Genomic DNA, 25,888 nt, shown 5'->3' on the forward strand with positions numbered 1-25,888 from the left:
AATGTTTTGGACTTTGGAATTTCTAGTAGTAGTGTCCATAATAATAGTTTACTGTTGTGTTATCTTTAAATGCTGTAATGACAAATGATGTTATACATATTTTCTTATGATTCCTTAGTATCTTTTTCTTCATTGGTCATGTGTGCTCAGTTCTTTTGCCTCTATGTGTATATGTATACACATGCACATGTGTGCATGTGTCTAACTGTTGTGTTGTGTTGCAAGGAACTGAACAAAGGACCTTGTACATAGCAGAAAAACACTCCACTTCTGAGGTACAGCACCAGCACCATTTTACTGTTTAGCTGTTAATCAAGTTATTCATCTTATTGTGAAGTCTTAAGCATTTTTTTATATTTTGATTAATAATCATTTACCAGATTTGTATTCGATAAATTTATTCTTCTAGTCTGTAGCTTCCTTCTTATTCTCTTGGTATTGTTTTACATAGAACTTGTGTTCAACTTTAGCACAGTCTAGTTTTCAATTACTTACTTCATGAATTTAAAGTCATCAATTTCAGACCCAGGATAGGCGGCTCATAACTGCAGGCCAAGGCTGAGGTAGGAGGCATGCTTTTGCTCATGAGTTCTGGACCAAACCAGGTGGCATGGCAACCCTATTAAAACAAACAAACAAACAAACAAACAAACAAACAAATAGATGAATATCATCTCTATGCCAAGATCAAGTAGATTTTCTCTTACGTTGTCTTCTTACCTTGAGCTTTATAGTTTGAGCATTTTACGTTAGATGTATGATCCAATTTGAGCCAATTTGTGAGCAGATGCAAATGCACACGTTTGCCTATGTATATATACACATACGTACACACACATATTTTATTTTATTATTTTGTGGGTATGTGTTTATGTATGTGTGAGTATGATGTATGTGTATTGCACACACATGTGTGTATTATGCATGGAGAAGTCAGAGAAGGGCACTGGGTGTATTCCTTTATCCCTTGCCACCCTATTCCTTTTAGGCAGAGTATCCCCCTGAAGCCAGAACTCATATTTTATGGCAAGAGAGGCCCTCCTGTCTCTGCTCCCATCAGTGCAAAGGATAAGTATGCAGTGGACCACTCATGGCTTGTGCCTGGCTCGGTGAGCTCTGAGCTCTGGTCCTCATGCTCGTACAGCAAGTGATCATAACCAGAGCTGCCCCTTCAGCTGTATATACACTGTAGTGCTTTGAATATGTATGGTCCCCATAGATTCATGTGTTTGAATGCTTAGTCATAGGGAGAGGCACTATTAGGAGGTGTAACCTTGTTGGAGAAAGCACGGTGGAGGTGGACCTTGAGGTTATGTATGCTCAAGCCATGCTCAGTGTGGGAGGGAATGTCTCCTTCTGCTGCCTGTGATCAAGATGGAGAACTATCAGCTCCTTCAGCTCCATGTCTGCTTGCATGATTTCATGCTTCCCACTATGGTGACAATGGACTAAACCTCGGAAACTGTAAGGCAGCCCCAATTCAAGAGTTGCCTTGGTTATGGTGTCCCTTCACGGCAATGGAAACCCTTAGACATACATCTTCTTACTTGTGAGATGCCCAGGAGTCCCAGTGCCATTTATTGAAAAGACTATCTTTGTCCATGGTGTTGCCAGGGCTTTTTTGCCAAAATAATTTTACTGTGTTTGTGTGACGTGCATTTTAGTTTAATAAATTGAATAAGGGCTATTTAGTACATAGTAAGAAAAAGAAGAAAGAAAAGAAAGAAAGGGACCCCCCCTTGTAAAGCTTGTAAAAAAAACCCAGAAACAAAACAGATGACTACGAATACACACACACAACCCTCTCCTATCACTGCACAGAGATCACCATGGACAGATTAGAGAAAGCTCGAACCATGGTTCCTGCCATCCATCTTGACAAGCTGCTGAGTGCTGCTGGGAACACAATGGAACCAGAATGAGCCAGGGCTCTGTGGGTGGTACGGCTGTTGGTATTGACCAAAAAAGGCAAGGGCGAGGGCGGGCTTCCCAGCTGAGCTTCAGCTTCCAATACTGAGTAATTAGTTGCTGGTGTATATGTAGTGACTGCCAAATCTTCCAGGATGCAACGCTGTGTTGTGGGTCCTTATAGGCTATCTCTAGTTCCAAGAGCTTGCTCAAGCTCTTCTGATTTTGTCCACTCACCTTCTCAAAGTTTGAGTGGTCTGAGTAGGTTTCTAAGCTAACTGTTGGACATGTCAATGGAAGTGAGTATTAAAGGTGATTCTGACAAAGTTTCATAACCCAAGGTATTCCCAGCCTTGTCAGACCGAGAGTCACGCTCAAGGCCTGTCAGTAGCTTAAGGGAATTCACAGAGCACACTATCAACTGTATTTGCTGCTAGCTTTGTTACCAGTTTCTGTATTGGGATAATGTTTAGTACCTGCTGCTGTACCCAGTACCAGTGGGTAGGAGCAGCGCCACTGTTACTATCCTTGTGCTACAGGAAGATTGTGACAAAGAGCGATGTAATTTAAATGATCTTTTCCCACTATGTAAAAATATGAAGGGTAGCATCTCAGAATGATAGGAAAAGATACAAATAGTCTTTCCCTTCATATCATTTAAAGCTATGAAGAATACATCTGTTAAACTCTACCAGTACTTCTAGTAAAAGTAGCAGTTGCAACTTATTCTTATTAATAAACATGATGGTTATTTTGAATGCATAAGAACAAACTTTCTACCAAAGACTAGTCAGTGGGGTTTTTGCTGCTCTTGTTGCTTTCTGAACCCAAAATTTCCAGTCTACAAAGTCGTTTGTTCCTCATCTCCTGTGCAGTCTTTACTGAAGCATATTTTGAAACAGTGCTTGGCGAGCATTACCAGGTTTCTATATGAGCATGTGTCCTAGTTTCACAACAAGACAGTGGTTTCATCCCTGTCTCAAGAGTCTTCCAGAAGAGGTCTAAGAGTGGTAGTGTCACCAAGTAAAGGCATTCAAACAGTCCAAGCAATTGGGGGAGATAGCATGAGGAAGCCAAAGGTATCTCGGTCTGATATTACTCAACCAGAAAGACCTATAGTGTTTACTCAGCATGAACAAGGATGAGCCAGTACCAGAACTCTAACCTCAATTGTTCCTACTTCATCATGGCCTTAAGAAACAATTAGGTTCTTCAATCAGTCCATAAAGTAGGTGCTGTGTGGTCAGGCTGCTGTCTGCCCCTAAGGAAACCATGTGTGGTGTGCAGCTCCAGTAGGCAGCTCCACAAAGAGGTGTCTTACAATCAAGTCTCTCGTCTGCTTTCTCTGTGAAGTCCTATTCTGTGCTTCACTTCCAGAAGATCCCATGGCCAACAGAAGCTCTGGTCAAGAGTCAGAGTCTATTCCAGAGTATACGGCTGAAGAAGAGCGAGAAGACAACCGGCTATGGAGGACGGTGGTAATTGGAGAGCAGGAGCAGCGGATTGACATGAAGGTCATCGAACCCTATAGGAGAGTCATTTCTCATGGAGGTATTCAAGATCTATTTGAGTCTGGGAAATGGGGGGAGCAAGCTTTATTGTTCATTGGGAAACAAATGTGGGGTTCAACTGAATTCTGGGCACATAGAACCTAATGATCATTATAAGACTTCCGCCCGAGAGGGGCTTCCTATCCCCTTCAGAGGCTCCAACATATCTTTTTAGACTCAGCTTAATAGTTAATTCCCCTACCAAAAGTTTATTTTTCTATGAACCACATTAAATTTGGAACAGACAAAAGTTAACCACAGTCAAAACATCCATTTTGGCAAGAGACCCAGGCATTTGGCAATGTGTGTTTGTATTTCAATTGTTTTACCTGGGGAGTTCCAGGCACCAAAGTGGCTTTGATCAATTGGAGCCCTCAGGAAAAAAAAAAGTCAGGTGAGCACAGACATTGCGTTGAATGTTGTTGACTTCAGAAAACATCAGTGGCTGTTTGGTTTGTCGGCTGCATGTGTCCCTTTCCTGTCATCTCGAGGCAACTCCCTAACTACCTAGCCAATCATGAAAATGTGCAAGTTCACAAGGCAACTGCTGCTGTCGGTGCCTTCTCTACCTTAGTGAGAACTGGGAAAATACACTTTGGTAGTGCATTAAGAGCTAACATTTCAGTGCTGGTGGCTGAAGCCAGGGCTTTGCATATACTAGGTAAAAAGCTCCACCACTGAGCTGTATCCTTCGCCCTTCTTGATACTGCATCAAATCAAGAGAATTTGATTTCTAATGAGCACGAAGATATCTTGGGCAGTCATCCCTTCCCTAATGCATCTCTCATTTTCCTTTCCATGTACCACTACCTCCCAGGAGCACCAGGGCTACCCAAGGAAACTGACTGAGAGACAAGGATGCTCTTAGGAGCCATTGATCTTTTCTATTTCCTGCCTTACTATATGATCTGGAATGGCAGTGTGGCCCTGTGATGGCTGCTGTGGGCAGGAGTAGGATCCTGTGAGAGGAATCTCTCCCACGGCCCTTTGGAATGAGGCTGAGCAAAGCTTACTGAGAGTGGCCAAGGACTGTAGAGTCAAACCCTTGCTGGGCTAAGAAACAGAACCAGAGTTCTTCTCCAGTGTTCACAGAAGTCCTTGCTTCAAAGTGCCCCTCTGATAGTTTTGGTTTGTTTACTTTGGGGAAGTAAAAAAACAAACAAACAAACAAATCTCACAAAGGCTGACTACAAAATGGTTAACTGGGCTTTCTCTACAATGAAGGGGAAATATAGAAAAGTCTGCCAGAGTTCATCAAAGTCACATGATGATGAGGCCTGGACATGGTTGCCCTTAGCTCTTTGTCTTAGAGTACCATGTCATGAAAAGGCTGCTCACAGTTCTGCTGTCACCAAAAGGATAACTACCTCTTGATGCTTCAGTGGAATCACCTATTTGTTTTTCAAGCTCAGTCAAATCAAATGGGTTGGGTGTCCTGGTGTCCAAGTCATTGGAATCACACTAGAGTGGTCATCAGGAGTGCACTTGGTAGTGAAGACTGTCTCTGCCTGCCATAGTCTCTTTAAAGTCCATGTGTGACCTGAGGGGAACCTGTTTGCTGAGCTCCATCCCTATTGCCTCCTCCCCTTGGCACTTGCTCCTCTCCACAATGTTGTGTGCACTTGGTTTTTGTCTGAATGACTGTCAGTTTGTGTTGAAGAGAAGGCCACCTTTCCTTTCCCTGGCTCTGCCTCAGTCTCCTCCAGGTACCCAGCTGCATGAATATTCCTCTGGCTGTACCCTCATCGCGTGATCAAGAAGCCACCTCTTCCTACATGCTGGGCAGCTTTTGTGCTGTAGATAAAAATTGCTTAGATGTTACTTCTGAATTTGATGAAGCTTAATCTCCCATGTTGGAAACTCACACCACTTTCCTAAACTCTGTGGCTACATAGCATCTTAGTGGCCAAGGCCAACCAAACTTCCCAGCCTAGCTTCTGGGGAACATGTCAAAATAGATGGCACAGTAAACATGAGTCTTGCTTCTGTGCTCTATCCACATTTGCTCTGAAGATGTTTCCTGTCAGCCCCAAGAGAAACTTCTGGTAGGACAGTGTTCAGCACAGGAAACTGCAAGATGGGAGCAACCAAGAGCTTAAAGAAACTGACATACAGTTAGATGCTGTTCAGTGTTTGTAGCTCTGTTTATAATTCACTCTTCAGATTTGGTAACCATGGCATGAACACCCTGTGCACAGTTCAGGGTCTCAGACCATGGTACATCCCCTAACCTTTTCTGGCCTCAGTCACTCTATCTGCGGACAGAGGCAGACTGTAATACCAATGTTCACATCCTATGGTCCCATGAAACTCCCCCCCCACACCACCACTAAAAAAAAGCATAATGCCTGATGGATGGTTTTGCATAGCCCATGTCATGAGGTCATGAGGAAACAAGAACTGATATGTATATCTTTTAAACTTAGCGCTGAGAATAAGGTCACTGAATAACCAAGAGCCATCATACCAAAAACGTTAACAAGGAGTTTCCTTTCTTCTGTTTTTACTTCTCTTGTTTCACTCTAGGAGACTCAGGTAACCTTCTCCGCAGTGTTACTGGACAGACGAGCCTGGAAAGCATGGGCAGAAGCGTTGCTGGCTGGTGTGTGTGTGTGTGTGTGTCCTGTGACATCTTTCCTTCTCTCTCCATTCCATTTGCTGGCCAGCAAACTTGGGTCACATCTCTTTCATGCCTCTTGTGTCACCTCAGGTAAGGTCTGCCACCACTGCTCCATAGGGCCTCAGGAGGCTCCATGGTGGAGTTGCTGGCACCCACCCATCCCCGGCCACCACCAGAACATGCATCCTACATCCACCTCTTGTTTATGAGAACAGAGTCTGACAAGTTAAGATTTAAACAACCAAGCTTCACATCAGACCTGTGATTCCAACTACTTGGGAGTCTAAGACAGGGAAATTCTAAATTTAGGACTTTCCTAGGCTATAGAGCAATTGGAGGCCAATCTAGACATCTTATTGAATCACTGAATCAAAGTGAATATAAAAATAAGACTGATAATGAGGTGCAACAGTAGAACATTTCCACGGCCAGGGCTGGGACTTAGGTGCAATCCCCAGTACAAACAGACAGACAACCCAAATTTCATATGAATTATGCTATTACCAATAGGCAACTTTCCCTGAACAGTGGCATGATTTGGGGTAGAAGATAAGGGATTAGCTGATCCGGAAAGCATCTGTACAGAGGACTACAGAGCAAAGTTCCTCAGTATACTTACTGTTCCTACTCAATTAATTATTTTAATTTTATTTTATTTTATTTTATTGAGATAGGATCTAGCTATATGGCCCAGGGAAACCTTGAACTAATAATCTTCCTTCTCTGGCATCCCAAGTGCTATGATTGCCAGCATATGCTACCACATCTCACTGGTGAGCAGTTATTTTCCAAGCATGTCCAAAGACTCATTCCAAAGATACCACTTCACTATTTAGGGGACCAGCTTTCCCGTGAGAATCCTCTTCCTCTGTTGGTATCCTTGCACCACCCACCTCCTCTTATTTTCTTCCCTTTCATTTTGTCCCATTTCTTCTACCCAAAGTGCTAGACTTGCTTTCATTTATAAATTCAGCAACTTTGTACAAAGCCGATGCGTCACTCGGACAGCGGCCGCTGTGTAGTCCTTTGCTAGGTGATGAAGGGATTGCAGTGCCACTGCATTCTGAGCACACGTAACATTTCTTAGGAATCCTCCAGAAGCAGAAAAGCTCACAGAATAGTCCTGATCTCAGTGAGTCTGACACCTGCGGCTGACAGCTATTGTTTGGAAAGATGTGTTCATGCTTGTTCTCCCAGTGGGACTGTGGTGTCAACTCTTTCGTGTTGGTCACTTACATTCTCCTGTGCTGTCTGAACTGTATGTCTTCATGTTAGCTCGAGCATCCCTTGTGGATTTCCATTGATTTGTGAGTCCTCAGAAGTAAAACTGTTTGAAATGGGAACTCCTCACTTAAAAATACATGTCTCGAGATTTTCTTCATGTTAACACTCTCAGAAGTTGGTAAATAACTAACTAGTAGGAATCGTGGTCTTAAAGCAGCAAGTCCAGAGGGAGGCTGAGGGAATGCTCTCTCACAGATGTGCTACACTAGATGTAATATTGATGTAGGTAGCATCTTAAATACATGGCAAAAAAAGACCCTGTACAATACCCCAAATCAGTCACCCTTACAAGCCCACAACTGGATACACTGCTAGTTCACTTTACTCCTGCTTTGTTGGTGGTAGAGTCATAATCAGTATCTCTGTAAGGGACATTAAGGGGAAGCCATCCCAATCTGCCATCAACATTTGTCACCCCCAGAGCCAGAGTCACAGCTCTGAAAGGGAAATGAAATGCGCTTGAGTTCTGGGAGAACGGGATCAGGCCTGAGGCTACTCTTGTCCTGTCCTGCTCAAAGCTTCAAAGGCATCTCTATGTAATGACTACAAAGTTGGAACCACATAATGTAAACTACGAGTATGTGGATGGGGATATTTAGTGGGCTGGGGCAATGGCTAAGCAGTTCAGGGTTCTACCAGCCTGGTGACATGTGTTTCATGCTCAGAGCTCCTATGGTAGAAGGAGAGAACTGACTCCTACAGGATGTTCTCTGATCTCCACTGGTGGGCCAAGGAACATGTTTATATACACCCATCATACTCAAACACCAGATAGATGGATAGATAGATAGATAGATAGATAGACAGACAGACAGAGAGACAGACAAATGTAAGTAGGGTCTGGGGGGGGCAGTGTATGCCTATAGTCCTGCTACTAGAGCAGGAGGATTACAAATTTAGGTCACAGAGTGAGTTCAAGGTAAGTTTGACAGTTTAGCAAGACCTTGAATAAAAACAGTGAAGGATTGGAGAGGTAACTCAGTGGCAGACTCTAGGCCCAGGCCCTGGTAGTACAAATGGACATATTTAAAACCAGTCTAGGGTCTCTCAGTGCTAGAGCGTGAGTGTAGCATTTCTGGGGTCCTAAGTTTAATCCCTCAGCACTCTCCAATGACAATCTGAGGCACTGCCATCCTTTTTATGGATCAGAGACGCAGTTCATTCCAAACACTTACCATAGGGAGTTGACCAGCACCTGCCATCCATCAGGTGCCTCATGTCAGAAATAAACTCTGAGGAAAGAGAATGCTAAAATTATATCAGTTATTTGAAAGGATGGGAATGATGTCCCGAGGTGTTCGGACTTTGAATGGTAGATTTACTTGCATCTCACAGATCCTGTTTTTCTCAGCTCCACCTGCAAATAACACTTCCACCATACTTCCCACCCAACTCATCTGGAAATGATTCTCAAGTTTTCCCAAATGCATATATTTTCATAGGGCTCAAGGAGAATGTAGGTAGCACTTCCCTCCCCCCCTTTTTTTTAGTACACTGCTTTCTCGATGATAATGAAGTTGTGAATTCTGTGCTGTTTATTCTGGGCCTGGCCAGAAGTTACCACATCTTCCTGCACTCCCTGTTTTATCCAGAGAATCCAGGATCACTACAGTCAAATGAGTAGGCCTGGAAATCAAAATTAAGGTATTTTGCATGTCTCTCTACTAGGCCCTGGTTACTGGAGTGTGTGGGTCTGGGATTGTATTGCAATCCATTGACTGGATGGTCACAGCTAACTGGATCTCAAACTAGAGAGGACCAATAGAGGTCTAATACAACCTCTTTCTCAGCCATCAGAATAAAATTTCATATAGATTAGCATTTTTATAAATCAGTGTAGTTTAAGTTAAAGACATATGAGTCGATGTGTCTCATACATTCAATACTCTATATAAAGGTGTTAACCATTAAATGATAAATACATGTGTATATATCTATAGGGTATCTTTCACTATCCTTACTTATTTTATGATATATCATATATTCATACACACACACACACACACACACACACACACACACGCACATGCTGAACAAGACTTCAGATTTCTCTCTTTTTAGGAACAATATGAGCTTGTTAAGGGATTTCATTCAGTTACACATATCTTTTCATTTGTCCCCAGGATACTATGGGGACGGTCTGAATGCCATCATTGTGTTTGCTGCCTGCTTTCTGCCAGACAGCAGCCGGGCGGATTACCACTATGTCATGGAAAACCTTTTCCTGTGAGTGGTGATTGGGTTGACCTCTGTGGGCATGTGACAACTGATAAAGCGTCTTTCCCTGAATGGGTTTATGGTCTAGCAGGTCCCAAGCCTTTGATAAGAAGCTAGTAGGATTTCAGTCACAGAGCCTTACTCTAGGGAACTCTGTTCATAGAATAGAAGGTTAAGCAAACGAGTAGAGTTTGGCCTGTAGTTAAAACTTTTATGACATTTCCTTTGGGCATGTTTTTGTTCCTGATAGCATGGTCTTAGTGAGGGAAACTTGCCTTCGCAGACTCTTGACCTTGTTTAATCTGAGTTGCCCTTAATGTTTGATAACATTGCTGATACTATTTTTTAATGTCAGCTTTTAAACCCACATATTTTTCTAGGGCGGCTGCACATGTACAGATAAAAGGGCAATGTTGATGCATTGTTCTCAAGTTCTCGTACCACTGTTCTTCAATGTCATTCACCCTGTAATTTGAATGTCACTTAATTATGGGTAAATAGAATGAAATTTCTCATGTGGGAACTGAAAACATTTCTCTTCCTTCCTGTGATCAGATATGTAATAAGTACCTTAGAGCTGATGGTAGCAGAAGACTACATGATTGTGTATTTAAATGGAGCAACCCCAAGGCGGAAGATGCCAGGGCTAGGCTGGATGAAGAAATGCTACCAGATGATTGACAGACGGTATGTGTGTGCAGCCATTTAAACCCTGTTGCAACTCCCTCAATAGTTCTCTTTTAGCCTATGGAATACAGTCATACCTTAGAGAGATACCAGGTTACTCATACATGAAGCAGTAAATTGTCAAAATAGTGATGAAAGTGTCATGTGATACGTAAAGCTAAACCTCCTAGATCTGGTTGGCTGTCGTCCTGAAGCCACAGACCCGACACATTCTAGACTGAAAGTGTGCTGGTGCAACTCGAGTGGACAAACCGAGGTACCCATGAGTCTCAGTGGTGTCGTGTGACCTGGCTACTGTTTTCTGCAGTAGGGTCATGATGGTTGACAAAACTCTTGTGTTATTTCAGTATTCGGTGACTGCCCCTTTGTCTTCTCCTTCCTCAAGATGCTTTCCTCTCTGCTCAAACTGTATTGCCCGCTATAGGAAAATTAAAATACCCAAATGACGAATTTATGATATCTAGTATGTATTACATCCCATTAGATGAGGCGTCTTTCATAAATGCCATGAGAATGCCCTGTTGACTTCGACTAAAATCTGTTTTGTGATCTAACAATAATAAAGTAGCATTGTTAATACTGGAAAAAATGTGCCTGTAAACCAAAAATTATTAAAATGGTCAATTTTCTTTATAAAAGAACAAAATAAGGCTTAGTCAGACCAAATACATTGTCAAGGGTTAGAGGCTATAACTTAGCTGGAAGAATGCTGGCCTGTGCACTGTGTCCCATCACCTGCATAGAAACCTATAATCCCTGCTTTCCAGAAGTGGCAGCAAGAGGATCAAAAGCTAGAGGTCATCCTTAGCTACCCAGTGAGTTTAAGGCCACAAGACCCTGTCTCAAAACCAAAACCAAAAAATTAACCAATTAATTAGTTAATTAATGTTAAATAGTAAGAGAGCATATTCTTTCAAGTTAACCAAGATAACGCTGACAAAATTTAAGATCGTCATGAAGCAAAATCATGGCAGTTGTTAGACATTTGTTTGCTGTATCACCCTTCTCTTTCATATTTGCATTGGTGGAAAAATGAGATTTAAGTGTCAAATTATGTCTCAAAATTAATTTTAGGAATTTAGGGAGATAGTTTATGAAGTGCTTGCCAGGGAAAGCACAGGGACCTTTGTTTAATTTCCAGCACTTGGGCAAAAAAGAACTAGGTGTGGTAGTCCATGCTTGTAAGCCTAGTTCTGGGGAGGCAGAAACAAGCAGATTCCTGGAGCTCACTGGCTGGTCAGCAGAGTCTGACCCGCAAACCTCTAGTCTTAATGAGAGACTGTTTCAGAAAACAAGATAAATGGCTCCTGAGGAATAACACTAGAAATTGGGTTCTCTGCAGGAATACATACACACCTATACACATACCCATGCGTATGAACACACACACATACACACACACACACACACACACACACACATACACACACGCACACGTGCATGCATACACAGGATTGAGAATAAAGAGAGAGAAAGCATACGAAAGGCATTCAAAAAATTAACCCTGGACATTCTATACATCAGACATTGTAACCTTCCTAAGAACTCATCCCCAGAACTGCATATATTCTTATTTGAGGATCTATTTTCTATGGGAAAGAAAGTTAGCAATAATATAGAATTGTTTCCTTTTTTCAAAAATAGGTTGCGCAAGAATTTGAAGTCATTCATCATTGTCCACCCGTCTTGGTTCATCAGAACAATCCTTGCAGTGACTCGGCCTTTTATAAGGTATAACTGTGATAGTCACAAGATGACCACATGGTGTGTTTTCAAAATATGCAAAAAAAAGGTACAAAAATACAAAGTATGTAACAAGGATTTGTAAGCTAAGAGAATCCAAGGAAATTTAACTTACCCCTGCCTTCCTGGAAGGATACTTTTGTACTGTGCATCAAGAGTCCTCACTTAAAGATGCGATGGCGCACACCTATAATCTCAACACTCGGGATTGTGAGGCAGAAGGATCACAAGTTTCATGCCATAAGCTTCTTTAGCAAACACTTTCTTTTTTTTAAGTGATATTTACTTTATTTCGTCAACTATTGCAAAACCTGACCTGTAAATTGCTTCCTCTAAGTGTGGACAATGAAGGTGAGAGTCCCATGTCACATTAGCGAATGCATATTTTGTATGAAATAGAATATTCTAGTGAAATGAGACAGTAAAGGCTAGGAAGGACAAAAGTGCAGGCCTTGCGTGTGTCATTTCCTCTGGGCAAGAACTGTGCAGGCACCAAAACTGAGCGAAGCATCTGGGGCAGGTCTGAGAGGTGTCTCAGGCTCAGATGTTAGCATCAACGCTTGTCTTAGGCACTATAGGACTTCATGTTTGGGGGTGTGAAGAAAACAAGACACAGTCCATAATGTAGTAAAGGTTGAAATGGTTTAATGAGTGGAACAGGATTTATTTTCTAGAAACCTTTAAAAATAATATAAAGTCTCATATACCATCAAGGTAGTTAATAACTAAATGTAAAATATGTGTGCCTGCATGCGTGCATGTGTGCGTGCGTGTGTGTGTGTGTGTGTGTGTGTGTGTAATGTAAAATAAGGGAGAGTTGTATTGCTTTTTTGTTTGTTTTTTCACTGTACCTTCCAGATATTTTTAGAGGGAGTGCTATTTTACTTTAACTTATTATAAATAAAATACTAAATATTATTATGACAATATTTATTAGCATTCTTGTTCCTGACTCTAACAATTTAGTAGCAGGATTTTGATGGCAAAAAAAAAAAGAACTGATGACTAAAGTATGAGGAATTTGATGGATTGCCTCTTTTTTAACGTATTAGGGAGTGTGGGCTAGTAAAATGGTTCAGTGGGTAAATGTTTGCTGTCCAAACCCATGACCTGAATTCAAACCTCAGAATCCCACATTAAAAGCCAGATGTGGTGGCACACACCTTTAATCCCAGCATGCAGAGGAGTTTCTGTGAGGCCAGCCTGATCTACAAAAAAAAAAAAAAAAAGTTCCAGGACAGCCAGGGCCATTACATAGGGAAATCCTATTTCAAAACAACAAAAACAAAACCAAAAACAACAACAGCAACAAAAACCCAACCAACCAACTAAACAGATGTGGTCTACATCTGTAATCCCAACATTCCCATAAGAGATAGCAACAGGAGAATCAGCCTGAAGCTCATGTCCGGTGCCCTAGAGTAGTGAAGCAGAAATAGGATTCTGCCTCAACAAGGTGACCTGGGAGAACCAGTCCCCCAAATTTATCTTCTGTGGCACATGTTGTTCCCCACAGAGAAAGGAGTGGTATTCTGAATACTTTAGAGAGTACAGGAACTATAAAAAGCTGCTTGTTAACTACAGAAATTCTTTGATAAGAGAGTAAGAGTCAATGTACACAGATAAACTTTTAAAACTTTATTTAGCCTTTTGCTTTATTTATTTTTAATTTATTTTCTGTGTATGTGTGTTTTGCCTAAGAAGGTCAGAAGAGGTTGCCTGGTCCCTGGATCTGAGGTTACAGGGTGCTAAGACTCAAGCCCACATCCTTGGGAAGAAAAATAAGTGATCTTAACTGATGGGTCATCTGTCTAGCCCAAATTTTAGCTTTAAAAAAATACCAAAAGCCTATTTAAAATGTTGTATGAGCCCTACCTCTGGCCAGACACTGCACAGCAGTACAGAGATGGCCTGGGTACAGGAGAGCTGGCACCTTTACTAGTCAGCGGCTGCTCTGTTCTCCACAGTTGATGGCTTCTGGCAGGGGTGCAGGGGGAGAAAGACTCACTTTCCCTAGTGGGTCTGGCCACTAGGAGTTTGAGCATACTCCAGTGAGTATATCAACAACACAACATGGAGTTTTCTTTCCTTTCTCCTTTGTTGGGAGGGAGGTCATGGGTGGAGAGGTGGGCACAGGAGGACTGATGGGGCGCATGATGTAAGACTCCCAAATAATCAATAAGAAACAAAAGTACAAAAAAGTTTTATACAGGCATTGCCTATAAGTGCTGGTGTCTGTGGAGACCAGAAGAGGGCGTCTGAGCCCTTGGAGCTGGAGTTACCGCAGCTTTGAGCCACCCAATGGGGATGCTGGGAACCAAATCCACAGCAGTATGCATTCTTACTGCTGAGCCCTCTCACCAGACCCCCAAATTCAGCTCTTATTAAGCAAGCTTTAGTTTTGGGGCTTTTGAGACAGGGTCTTGCTCTATAACCCCGACTGGCCTGTGACTAACTAAGTAGCCCAAGCCAGGCCAATCTTGAACTGACAGCTTCTCCTGCCTCAGCGTCATCACCAACTCTTTACTTAACTCCCTCTTCCTCCTCCACTTTTCTTCCTTTCTTCTTCTTTTGTTTTTTGTTTGTTTTGGGCAGGGCTTGTTTTTGTTTTTGGGGGGTTTTGTTTGTTTGTTTTTGAGACAGGGTCTCTCTATGTAGTCCTGGTTATCTTGGAGCTTTCTATGTAGACTAGGGTGGCCTCAAACTCACAAAAGTCCTCCTGTCACTCCCTCCTGAGTTCTTGGATTAAAGTCATATGGCAGCAGACCCAGCCTTGCCTCAGCTTCATGAATACTAGGATTGTGGGCATGAGTCATCATGTAAACATACATTTTTTAATAAATAAAATATTCTTTGCCGTATGAATTTAAAAATTGATAATGGATAACACACAGTGGCTTAGTGTAGACCACTTACCTACCATGTGCAATGGGCAAGGCCCTAAGTTCAAGTTCTAAGATTGTAAAACAAATAGAATTAAATCACCCTAATATAACTGTCCTCTGAGAGGTTTCATTCAGCAACTGATGGAGACAGATGCAGAGACCCACAGCCAAACATCAGGCAGAGCTCAGGGAGTCTTTTGGAAGACTGGGGGGAAATGGGAGCCAGAGGAATCAAGGACACCACAGGAGACCTGCAGAACCAATTGACCTGGGCCCATGGAATCCCACAGAGACTGAACCACCAACCAAAGAGCATGCGTGGTCTGGACCTAGGACCCCCTACACATATGTAGCAGATGTGCAGCTTGGTCTTCATATGGGTTCCCCAACAACTGGAGCAGGGCTGTCTCTGACTTGAATGAACTCTGTTGCTTGCCTTTGGATTCCTTTTCCCTAGCTTGGCTGCCTTGTCTGGCCTCAGTGGGAGGGAATGCACCTGATGAGACTTGATGTGCCAGGGTGAATCGGTAAGGGAGACTGCTCCCTTTCTCTGAGGGAAGGGGGTAATGGGAGAATCTTGGGAGGGTGGGACTGGAACCAGAGGGGAGGGGCTGCAACAGGGATATAAAGTGAATAAATGAATTAATGAAAGAAATAATTAAATCATTGACCATAAGCAATCAGTCAACAGGTTAGGTCTTAGTAATAACTTTGCTCTTGGTTTCAGGTACTCAATTCCACCATTGACACTTTAGAAACAAGTAAATGACTGTGATCCAGTCACACTTTATTTCTGATCACTAAACTATTGTTGGTTGGTGTTCTCGTCGGCCATTTAAAAACTCTATGGACAGGGCTGGCTCCATGATTAAAATAACTTGTTGAAACAAGTTCAGTGACTTGAGATCAGATCCCAACACGCATATAAAAGCTAGACAGGGTCCTGAAAACTCCTATAGAGGAGGCAAAGCCTGCAGGGTAGCTGCAGCTTTCTGGCTGCTAGCCTAGCTGAAAAAGCACAGGCTCTATCTTCGGCCAGAGGGGAAAAAAAAGAGACAAAAGCTAATAGAAAAGGAAACTCGATGTTGTCCTGTGACCACACACGTGCACATCTTTGGTGAAGGTAAATGAGAAACAAATCTTTAAAATGAGCTACTCATCTGTGCCAAATGCTCATCACTCCATTGGCGAGAAACTCCACAGCTCAATGGCTGTGCCCAGATTACAGGCAGATTAAATCGGCAGTTACCATTCAAAGTGGAATTGCACTTTGTAGGGGGGATATCTCTAGATAAGGATGAGTTTGAGGGTAATGTGTGGAAAGCATGTTGTGCTGTGGCCTGTGTGTGTGTGGGGAGCTGTCTATGCCATCTTAAAGGTGAATTTTGAGGGACTAGGTGGGTTAGCTAACAGACTAAGAAGAAATGTAGCTGCCATTTGTTACTTTGTAGGTTCTTCTTTCTTCCACTCTTCTCCGCACTTCCAATCCCCCAACACTAGACAGGAGAGAGCAAAGGATAGAAAGAAAAGGAGGAGCAATGTTATTAACTACTTTCTGCTGATTAGGGGCTTTGAATTCCTTGGGGTAAATTTGATATTTGCCATCAGGATAACCAATTTTTCTTCGTTTTTCTTCATGGGGCAATGACTTAACAACGTGTGACCAACAAGAATCAACAGTGACCCACCAACAATTACCAGGCCTCTGAAACACCGCCCGCCCCCCAGAGTTCCAAACATCACACAATTACAGAAACGACCTACCGCTGGCAAAACCCACGCCCCTGCTAGAGCACGAGGCAAATCTTAGTCAGCTGCTGTGGACAGTCTGAAGCAGCCCCATGTCCTGGGATTAAAATGGGAACATATTCTTATCATATTTATCTGTGTTTTTTAAGGAAGCCAAAATTCTAAAATTGTCAGTACAAAGAAAAGCAATCTGGGTAGAGGAAAGAGAAAGCGGGAGGCACAAAGGGCAGAGCACGGTGTTTAAAACCATCCGTACCAGTGAACAAACCTTCAGAGGGGTCGGGGTGTGTCTGCTGCCCTCCTCCTCACTTGTCTGCTTAGTCTTTTATTTGACCTCTAGTCTAGTGCCAAACTCCAAAGGAAGTAGTTTAGAGCGTGTTGTTGGGAATGTGTGTTGACTCAGGACTTGGTTGGAAGAATACAAGTATATTGGAAGCAGTTGGATTGTTCACAAGTCACATTCCCTGGTGAAAGCCACAAGTAAAACATTAATGATAGACATAAATTTACAAAAAAAAAAATGTGAAAAGCTACTGAGCAGGAGGGGTGGCTAAAAAGCCAATTAACTGGCAGTTCACACAATTCAGAGGCTCATGGAAACCATGAAAGAATTTTAGGTCATTGAGCAAATTCACTTCAAGTGGAATGAAATATCTTTAAACCAGTTTGCAATTACACAAATAAGAAGAAAACGCATTTTCAGAAATGCATCTCGTCATTTGAAGCAGTGCCAGATTCTCCCTTGAACAAACGACCAGTTCCCCGGGGACAAAGTCTCCACTCGGTTTCATCCATCTCCTTCCAGGCACCTCTATGCACTTACGCACATCTAAGATGATCCCTGTGTTACAGATCACTCGTGACTCAAATCCAGTTCTATTGGGATGCAGCTTTGAATGTTGACCTCTCCAGAATGAGCTTTCTTACTGAAAGTTTTAAAAAGTAAAAAGTTCTTTTAATTACACTTTGAAAATTGAGAGGAAAGTAAATCTACACATGCTTTTCTAGTATAATCAAAGTTTGGAGTCTGGAAGTACTCATAATAATTCTGCTTGTTAAAATGAATGAACAGAGATGGCAACTAAGCCATAACCCAGACCTATGAGAACACAGTGCTCACGAGTGTGGACTCTGAGGCTAGACCGCACAGCTTCTCCAGGCTCCCCCACTGAGTACCCTCAGCTTTCTTATTTTAAAAAGAGAGAAAATGTTATCTTCCTCACCAGGATGTAATGAAAAAAAAGTTAATTCCCATAAACCATGTAAAACAGTGTCTGACCAAATACCACAGGATTTCCTCATAGAGTCCACCCTCAGTATCTGTGAGGTCTGTAAGTACAGAATCAGCCGACCACTGAATGGGGGACGGGGAAACAGTCCCTTCTAGAATGATGGGAAATGGCATCTTTTTTTAAAGGAGATATTAAGTATTATCTAATAAAGCTTTTGCTATAGTCTATACATTACTATGGAAAATATTAATACATACATGGCTTTTTCTTGTTGGGTCATTTGTTTTCAGAGAGAATTTTCAGTCCGTATACATAATTCCTATGTAAATTCTACAGTACTTTATGAACAGACTTTAACATTATCGGACCTGGGGCCTCCAGGACTAGGTGGTGGTTTCTGGAACCAGTCCACCATGGCTGCTGAGGGAGAGGCGAGTGCAAAATCTGAAAGCCTGGTACTTACAGAACTGGAGAGTAGATTGGTAAATTCAAGGCCCCGGTGTTGGAAGATACTCAAAGGGCGCACAATTTCAGGTAGAAAATGAAGATGCTCAAGGGAGTGCTTATACAACATGGTGGCTAGCATCATTTTTTTTTATTCCTAAGCATTTTATTCTTTTTTTTTAATTTATTTAATACTTAATAATAATTCTTTGGTTTCCGGGCAAACATCCCCCTCCCCCCCCCTTCCTAATGGGTGTTCCCCTCCCAACCCTCCCCCCATTGCCGCCCTCCCCCCAACAGTCTAGTTCACTGGGGGTTCAGTCTTAGCAGGACCCAGGGCTTCCCCTTCCACTGGTGCTCTTACTAGGATATTCATTGCTACCTATAAGGTCAGAGTCCAGGGTCAGTCCATGTTTAGTCTTTAGGTAGTGGCTTAGTCCCTGGAAGCTCTGGTTGCTTGACATTGTTGTACTTTTGGGGTCTCGAGCCCCTTCAAGCTCTTCCAGTTCTTTCTCTGATTCCTTCAACGGGGGTCCTATTCTCAGTTCAGTGGTTTGCTGCTGGCATTCGCCTCTGTATTTGCTGTATTCTGGCTGTGTCTCTCAGGAGAGATCTACATCCGGCTCCTGTCGGTCTGCACTTCTTTGCTTCATCCATCTTGTCTAATTGGGTGGCTGTATATGTATGGGCCACATGTGGGGCAGGCTCTGAATGGGAGTTCCTTCAGTCTCTGTTTTAATCTTTGCCTCTCTCTTCCCTGCCAAGGGTATTCTTGTTCCCCTTTTAGAGAAGGAGTGAAGCATTCACATTTTGATCATCCGTCTTGAGTTTCATTTGTTCTAGGCATCTAGGGTAATTCAAGCATTTGGGCTAATAGCCATTTATCAGTGAGTGCATACCATGCATGTCTTTCTGTGATTGGGTTAGCTCACTCAGGATGATATTTTCCAGTTCCAACCATTTGCCTACGAATTTCATAAACTCGTTGTTTTTGATAGCTGAGTAATATTCCATTGTGTAGATGTACCACATTTTCTGTATCCATTCCTCTGTTGAAGGGCATCTGGGTTCTTTCCAGCTTCTGGCTATTATAAATAAGGCTGCGATGAACATAGTGGAGCACGTGTCTTTGTTATATTTGAGGCATCTTTTGGGTATATGCCCAAGAGAGGTATAGCTGGATCCTCAGGCAGTTCAATGTCCAATTTTCTGAGGAACCTCCAGACTGATTTCCAGAATGGTTGTACCAGTCTGCAATCGGTGGCTAGCATTATTAAATGTGTTTTATGCTTTCCAAATGCTAAGAAGGTAGGCTTAAAATGTTCTCACTAAAAAATAAAACAAAAGAAAATGAGCATGGGAGGTGTCATGGGAGGTGTCATGGGAGGTGTCATGGGAGGTGTCATGGGAGGTGTCATGTGTTACCTAGCACAACTTAGCTGTTCCACAAAGCACTTGATACTTCACAGCAACACCTGCTGTATGCAGGAAGTACACACACAGACACACGTGCGCGCGCACGTGCACACACACACACACACATTTGTTGATTAAAAATAATGGCTATTCCTAATATTTCTAATAGACACGTATGTATGCATGTGTGTATGTATATATATGTGTATGTATATGTGTTATGCGTGGCATATAACAATAATAAAGAAGAAATGAATTTGTGAAGAGGGGAGGGTTAGAGGCATGACGGAGATGCAGTGCTCATGTATTAACTTCTGAGAAATTAAAAATATTAAAAAGCAGTTATGAAACTGGACCCATAACAATGGCCGAGATAATGCTATCCTTTCTGTTCTGCGAGCACACTGGGTCAAGCTTGAGCATATCAGGATTTCAGGATGTGGATATAGGTCAGAGGGCAGCTTAGCGTGTGTGAGAGCCTGGGTTTTGTCCCCCATTTCCCCATTGACAATAATGTAGAAAAGAATTGCAAGAAGACCCTTGGGGAAAGACGATGGTTTTAGGAGGGAAGTGCAGCCACTGATGAAGTAAGTCTTCTTTTCTTTTTCTTCCAGCTCAAAATTCAGCAGTAAAATTAAATATGTGTCTAGTTTATCCGAGCTCAGTGGGTTGATCCCCATGGACTGCATCCACATTCCAGAGAGCATCATCAAGTAAGTGTGAGGGCTTCCGAGTGCTGGTGAGAAATTACTCACCAGAGAAGGGGGACGGGAAACAGTCCCTTCTAGAATGATGGGAAATGGCATCTTATTTCTAAAGGGGATATTAACTGTTAGCTAATAAATAAAGCTTTTGCTAGAACATTGCTATTCTTTCGGATCCTCTTTCACGGAACTTGTAATGATTAATTATTGACTTTTAAAATTGTTTATTTCATACAATATATTTGATCATATTTTTCCAACCAAGATTAACTATTGACATTTTTACCTTGAAATTTGTTTCCACCCTAGAGACATCCTTAGTATTAACTAGGACATTAATACCTGTTACACTATACTTTATATTAAGGTCTTCCCATAATTTGGATTTTTTTCCTTAAGTAGTTTGTACTTAACCCTACTACATGCCCTAGAAAATAGATACAGAGAAGACTATTCAAATCCCTCCGCCTCCCCACCTTGTCCTCAACACAGCCTTTAGACAGAAGATTAGAGAGTGCCTTTGTTGAGGAGTGGGTGGGTGGTGAGAAGTAGCTTCCTTGCTTAGGACCAGGGAGGGAGGCAGCCTGGGTGGAAAGCACGTACACTGTGGGTGTGCAGATTATGTCTGAAAGTAGTAATAAAAGCTAACTCCAAGCATTTGGCACTGGAATATGAAGACAGGGATATCAGAGGATGGACATTCCCATCTGATACATTGTTGCAAAGAACCGCTAATTCTCTGTGGGTCCTGTCCTGCTTTTGTCTCTTGGTGTGTCTGATTAACCTGTTCTTGTTTCATTGGACTTGAAAGGGACTTGATCACTGACTCTAAGAAAAAGACAAGTGCTCTGTATCTCCCTCCAGAAAATAGATAGCCAAACGGACTTTCTGATGAGGCCTCCAAAACTATTAGTAGCACACACATAGAAGCTGGGGTCTTCTCTTTCGCCATTACCGCTTAACCTGGAACAAAGAAGAGCTGTGTTTGTATAGCTCACTTAATTTAATTGGACCCCATTTCACAGATGCCAGGGAGGTAAGTGAGTAAGAAGTTACCCATGGAAGTAGGAGGAGGGATCAGGCAGGAATAGGACCAGAGTTCAAATCCAAATTATCCGGCCAGCAAATGTCCACATGCTTTTCTAGTAGGGTTTTCATCTTTCTCCAGGTGTCATCCTAAGCCCAATGGCTCACAAATAGATGTATTTGGTTTCTCTCCATCAGCCAAATCGGTCCCTAACATTGGCTACTGACAACCTTACTAGAGTCAGGTGACTCAGCTTAGCCGCACAGTATTTACCAGATCCTAACCAGGGTTCAGTCTTCAGGAGCCTCACTGAGTCTCGACCAGTGCACCCTCCAGCTCTGGCCTATATGCCAGAAGCTGCATCCTGTCTCCCAAACCCACCCTTCCTTTAAAAAATAATGATATGGAGTAACTGGGGGTTCCTGCAAGCAATGGAAGCTTCATGGAAGCTTCAGGTAAGCAGCGATGGTGGGATGGTGTCTAGGGTCCTGGAAAATTAATAGCCAAAAGTCACGCCAGGTCAGTGGCTTCTGGGTCCTTTATTCCACAGACTCAAAGAATGAATTTCACAGACAATGGGGAGGATGAGTTTTAGAATGGAGGTTAGTTTGTAGACAAGATACCAACAGAGTTCCTGTATAGTAAGAACAGGTCCCAAGGAAAGGGTGCCATCAAATGTCCCTATTTAGGGGTTAATATGGCTTTTCTAGATTGAGACATGGGACCATGTTGCAATAGCAGGGGATCTGATCAGCCTAGCTGTCCCACGTACCACATATTCATGTGCCCAAGTTTCTATCACAGCCTCATATATCGCTTCCAGACAAGAGTATTCTATGTAGAAAAGGGGCGGGGGGGGATAACAAGAAACCAGATCAGGCTATATGCCCCAAACACACTTGCGTTTCTAGCCTCAAGCCAGGACATAACTACAAACATTTCTGGCTTCTATGCAAGGACAAAAATCAGATCTGATCCTTTCTGAGGAGCTGCCCCTAAAGTGCCTGACGAGCTTCTGTCTCCGGTTCTCATTTGTCCACCACCTCCTGTACCTTTGCAAAAGATGACAAGGACATTCTCACTTACTAAGGGAGTGAACATTGGCTATTTTCCAGAAAATCAGCAGGGCTTCCGTGGCGTGTTGGAGACAGTGGGATGAAAAGAGGGCAGGCTTCAGAGGCAATTTGATGTGAACCTTCCCTTCCACTTCTCGATGTCTGAGGCTTCAGGCAGCCTATGAAAATCCTCCCAGGCTTAATGTTCACATCTGTAAAAATGGGGAAATAATTCTCAGAGTGTGGATTGGCCTGAGGACTGAAGGAGAGCAGTAAACAGAAAGCTACTATGGGCTATGATTGAGTTGCTTTGGCGACTTGCTGTACTGTGGGTCTGGGGAGGGGGTTCAGTTGAGAAGCTAGTCATAGCCAGGCACCTTCCATGTATTCTCAAGGGGTGCATTTTTGGAAAAGCTGCTTCAAGAGGAAGAGTTCCATTTAGAAAGACTTGTTTTCTGGAGGAAGAACCTAGCACTGTGGGTCCTCCTGGTCCCTCCCCATCTGTTTCCTCCTGCCATTGTTATACACCCCAGGGCATTTTTTTTCTGCCATGTCCTTTACTAACACCCGTCGCTTCATCTTTCACATTGTGAAATTTTCAAATCGAACACAGCCAGAACTATTTGCTTTTACTGAATGACATTCAGAGCATCTGATCCCAGACAGTCCCAAGACCAGAATTCAGCTGGGTAGGGCCTGGCATCAATGTGATGAGTGCAGTTTATATTCGTTGATGGCAGTTGGCCCTTGTTAGCTAGGGACGGTTGTAGTCAATAGAGTCACTGAAGACACTCGGTGAACACTGAGCCACTATTCCTGAGGGAAATCCGGGGCTGGATGCAATGTTTTCATCATCCACCAGCATTTAACCTTGGCTCACATGTGTGTCTGTTTGAGAAAGGTTCTTAGTGTATACACATACTGTTGACTAGTGAGTAGCAACCCTTTACTTGGCTAGGTGTGGTGGCAAGCATGTGTGATCACAGCACTCAGGAGACTGGAACACAAGGTCCCTGAGCCTGAGGCCAGCCTGGGCTACACAGAAAGACCGTTTCCCAAACAACCAAAACAAACCAAAATTTTGTTCTCAAGGCCCCAGTACCACAACTTGTACCTAAAACAATCTTAAGGCCACACATGGTCTCTGTGAAATGCACTGGCTTTCTCGTGCCCACAAACAGGCAATGTTGGGTAACATGCTTCACCACTGTTTTAAATAGCACAACCACCAGCCAAAAGCACAAAAATGTGGCAAACATTTAGCAAAGAAACTGTTGAGACAGGAAGGCACCACCTCATCCTGCTGGATTTGTGCCGATTCTGTGCACACAGGGCAAGAATTTTTGTCACCTTGTCCGTGTCCACAAATGACTGAAAGAACTGTACATTGATTTTGGGGATTTCAGATGTCTTAGTGAGCAGGCAAACTTGCAAATATTGAATCTAGAAATAGTGAAAATCGATTCTATATTTATGAGTTGTAAATTGACAATTGTGCCTAACACGAGTAAGTTTTCCCTCCATAGCCCATTGTTGTCTGGGTGAGTGTTTTTCTCTCATGTTCTGACTGATGAAAGCATTTACCTGTCATTTTCCCTACCCTTCCTTGCTGTCCTCACTGCCTCCGTTTCTTATCTTGTAAGGTACGATGAAGAGAAATCTTTTAAAAGAAGTGTGAGGTAAAAAACAATCTGGAGATCTGTATTCACGCTGGACCCCCCTGTGTGTGTACTCCGGTCTTGTATTTGCGGGTGACCTCAACATGCTGCCGGAGGAAGAGTCCGTTTATCAGTCCTTTGTGTTCCTGTCAAAGTCTTTGTCCTGTGCGCAAAGCTGTTGAGGTCAACCCGGTTTGCGACTGAAACCTACTAAAGAGATAGCCCCCTGACTGGCCCAGGCTGCAAGCTAACTTTAACCAGACCCAGCACACTGATACGAATGCTCTGAGCTTTATTTAGCCAGCATGTTGCTCAACCCCTACAATATCTACATCACCTTCATGACAGGATTCTCAAAGTAAACATACATTACTGCCAAACAGGAAGGAATAGCACCCTGTTTAGCCCAGTGTGTCTCTGAGGGCCCGAAGACAGTTATGGAAAAAAAAAGCCAACACGCACCACTTCCGTTTGGCTCCGCTTTGCTCATGCTCTGCTTGCTTTTGTTTGTTTGTTTGTTTGTTTCTTTTCTCCATCGATAATTTTTGCTCGTGCAGACTGGATGAAGAACTGAGGGAAGCATCAGAAGCGGCTAAGTAAGACTTGGGTTTTCATTTTTGCGGCTGGTGTGATGTTGGCTCGTGTTTCAGGAATGACTGGGGGAATCTGCATGCCTGATGTTTTCTTACTGCGCCCTGATAATAAGGCTGTACCTTGAAAATTCCCTTTTTCCTGTGGCCCATGTAATCACTGATGTTTTCAATATAATCTATTTTCCCGTAATCCTGGTTACCTTGAGGAAGGCATTTGTCACTGTTTAATTATTTTTGGTTGGATCTGAAATTCTGGATATCACCAGAAAACACATCACAGACATTGTTACATAGAATATTGTGTCTGTATAACCTTTAACTATATCGAGGCAACAGAACCACACCCATTCATATCATAAGAAGAAACAGTAACAAAGAACTGGGAAGATTTGTGTAGAATTTGTTTTATAGCCAAGATTTAAATAACACTCTGAGGCTAGAGGGATGGCTCAACTGTTATTAGCATTGACTGTTCTTGTATAGGACCAGGGTTCTATTCCCACATAAGGGCTCACAACTGTCTGTAACTCCAGGTCTAAAGGATCCTAAATCCTCTTCTGGCCTCTCCAAGCACTACATGTACACATAGTGCACAGACATGCATGCAAACAAAACATCCATACACATAAAATAATAGTGAAAATCAACGAATGCTTGGTTTAGCTTTTGTTATTGTTTTTTTTTTTTTTAATAATGCTATTTTCATTGGGGCCAGACACTGCTCGGTCTTGGTGAAACACAGTCCTGGAAAAGGGCAAAGATATACTGTCAGGAAACATAAAATGAACACAGGCCGAGTGATGTTATTCGATGGATTATTTAGTTAGGAAACCAGTGGAGTTCCCATGAACTTGAGAAGAATTTAAGCTGCATATCTACAGCCATCACTCCTTGCCTTGTTCTAAGGCACCACATGGATACCTGAGACCACATACAGCTCCAGCCCCTGATTGCACTGTTTTCCTCTACAGACATACCTGTCATTCACAATGGGTAATGTACTATGCCAGAAGTTACTTAAGACTTAGGAATGATTTATTTCTCTAGTTTTCCATTTACTGTTTTTGACAACTTGCAATTGAATCTACAGAAAGCGCAAGTGCAGATTTTAGGTAC

The 25,888-nt window shown here is 42.6% G+C and overlaps 1 protein-coding gene across 19 annotated transcripts in view; it reads left to right on the plus strand.

Annotated features, from left to right (window-relative positions):
* Prune2 (prune homolog 2 with BCH domain) overlaps positions 1–25,888 on the plus strand; it is a 350,442-nt gene that overhangs the window by 235,909 nt on the left and 88,645 nt on the right. For 7 of the 19 annotated variants that reach the window (XR_010066330.1, XR_010066327.1, XR_010066331.1 and 4 more), the window contains exons 12-16: positions 3,286–3,459; positions 9,486–9,588; positions 10,135–10,266; positions 11,911–11,997; positions 20,350–20,448. Coding sequence is in view for 15 of the 19 variants with exons in the window: in XM_063287018.1 (XP_063143088.1) it covers positions 3,286–3,459; positions 9,486–9,588; positions 10,135–10,266; positions 11,911–11,997; positions 20,350–20,448 (595 nt within the window). In the remaining 4 variants the exon portion in view is untranslated. 19 annotated transcript variants of the gene reach the window in all.

Source organism: Rattus norvegicus, chromosome 1 (assembly GCF_036323735.1).
Source record: "Rattus norvegicus strain BN/NHsdMcwi chromosome 1, GRCr8, whole genome shotgun sequence".
NCBI lineage: Eukaryota > Metazoa > Chordata > Mammalia > Rodentia > Muridae > Rattus > Rattus norvegicus.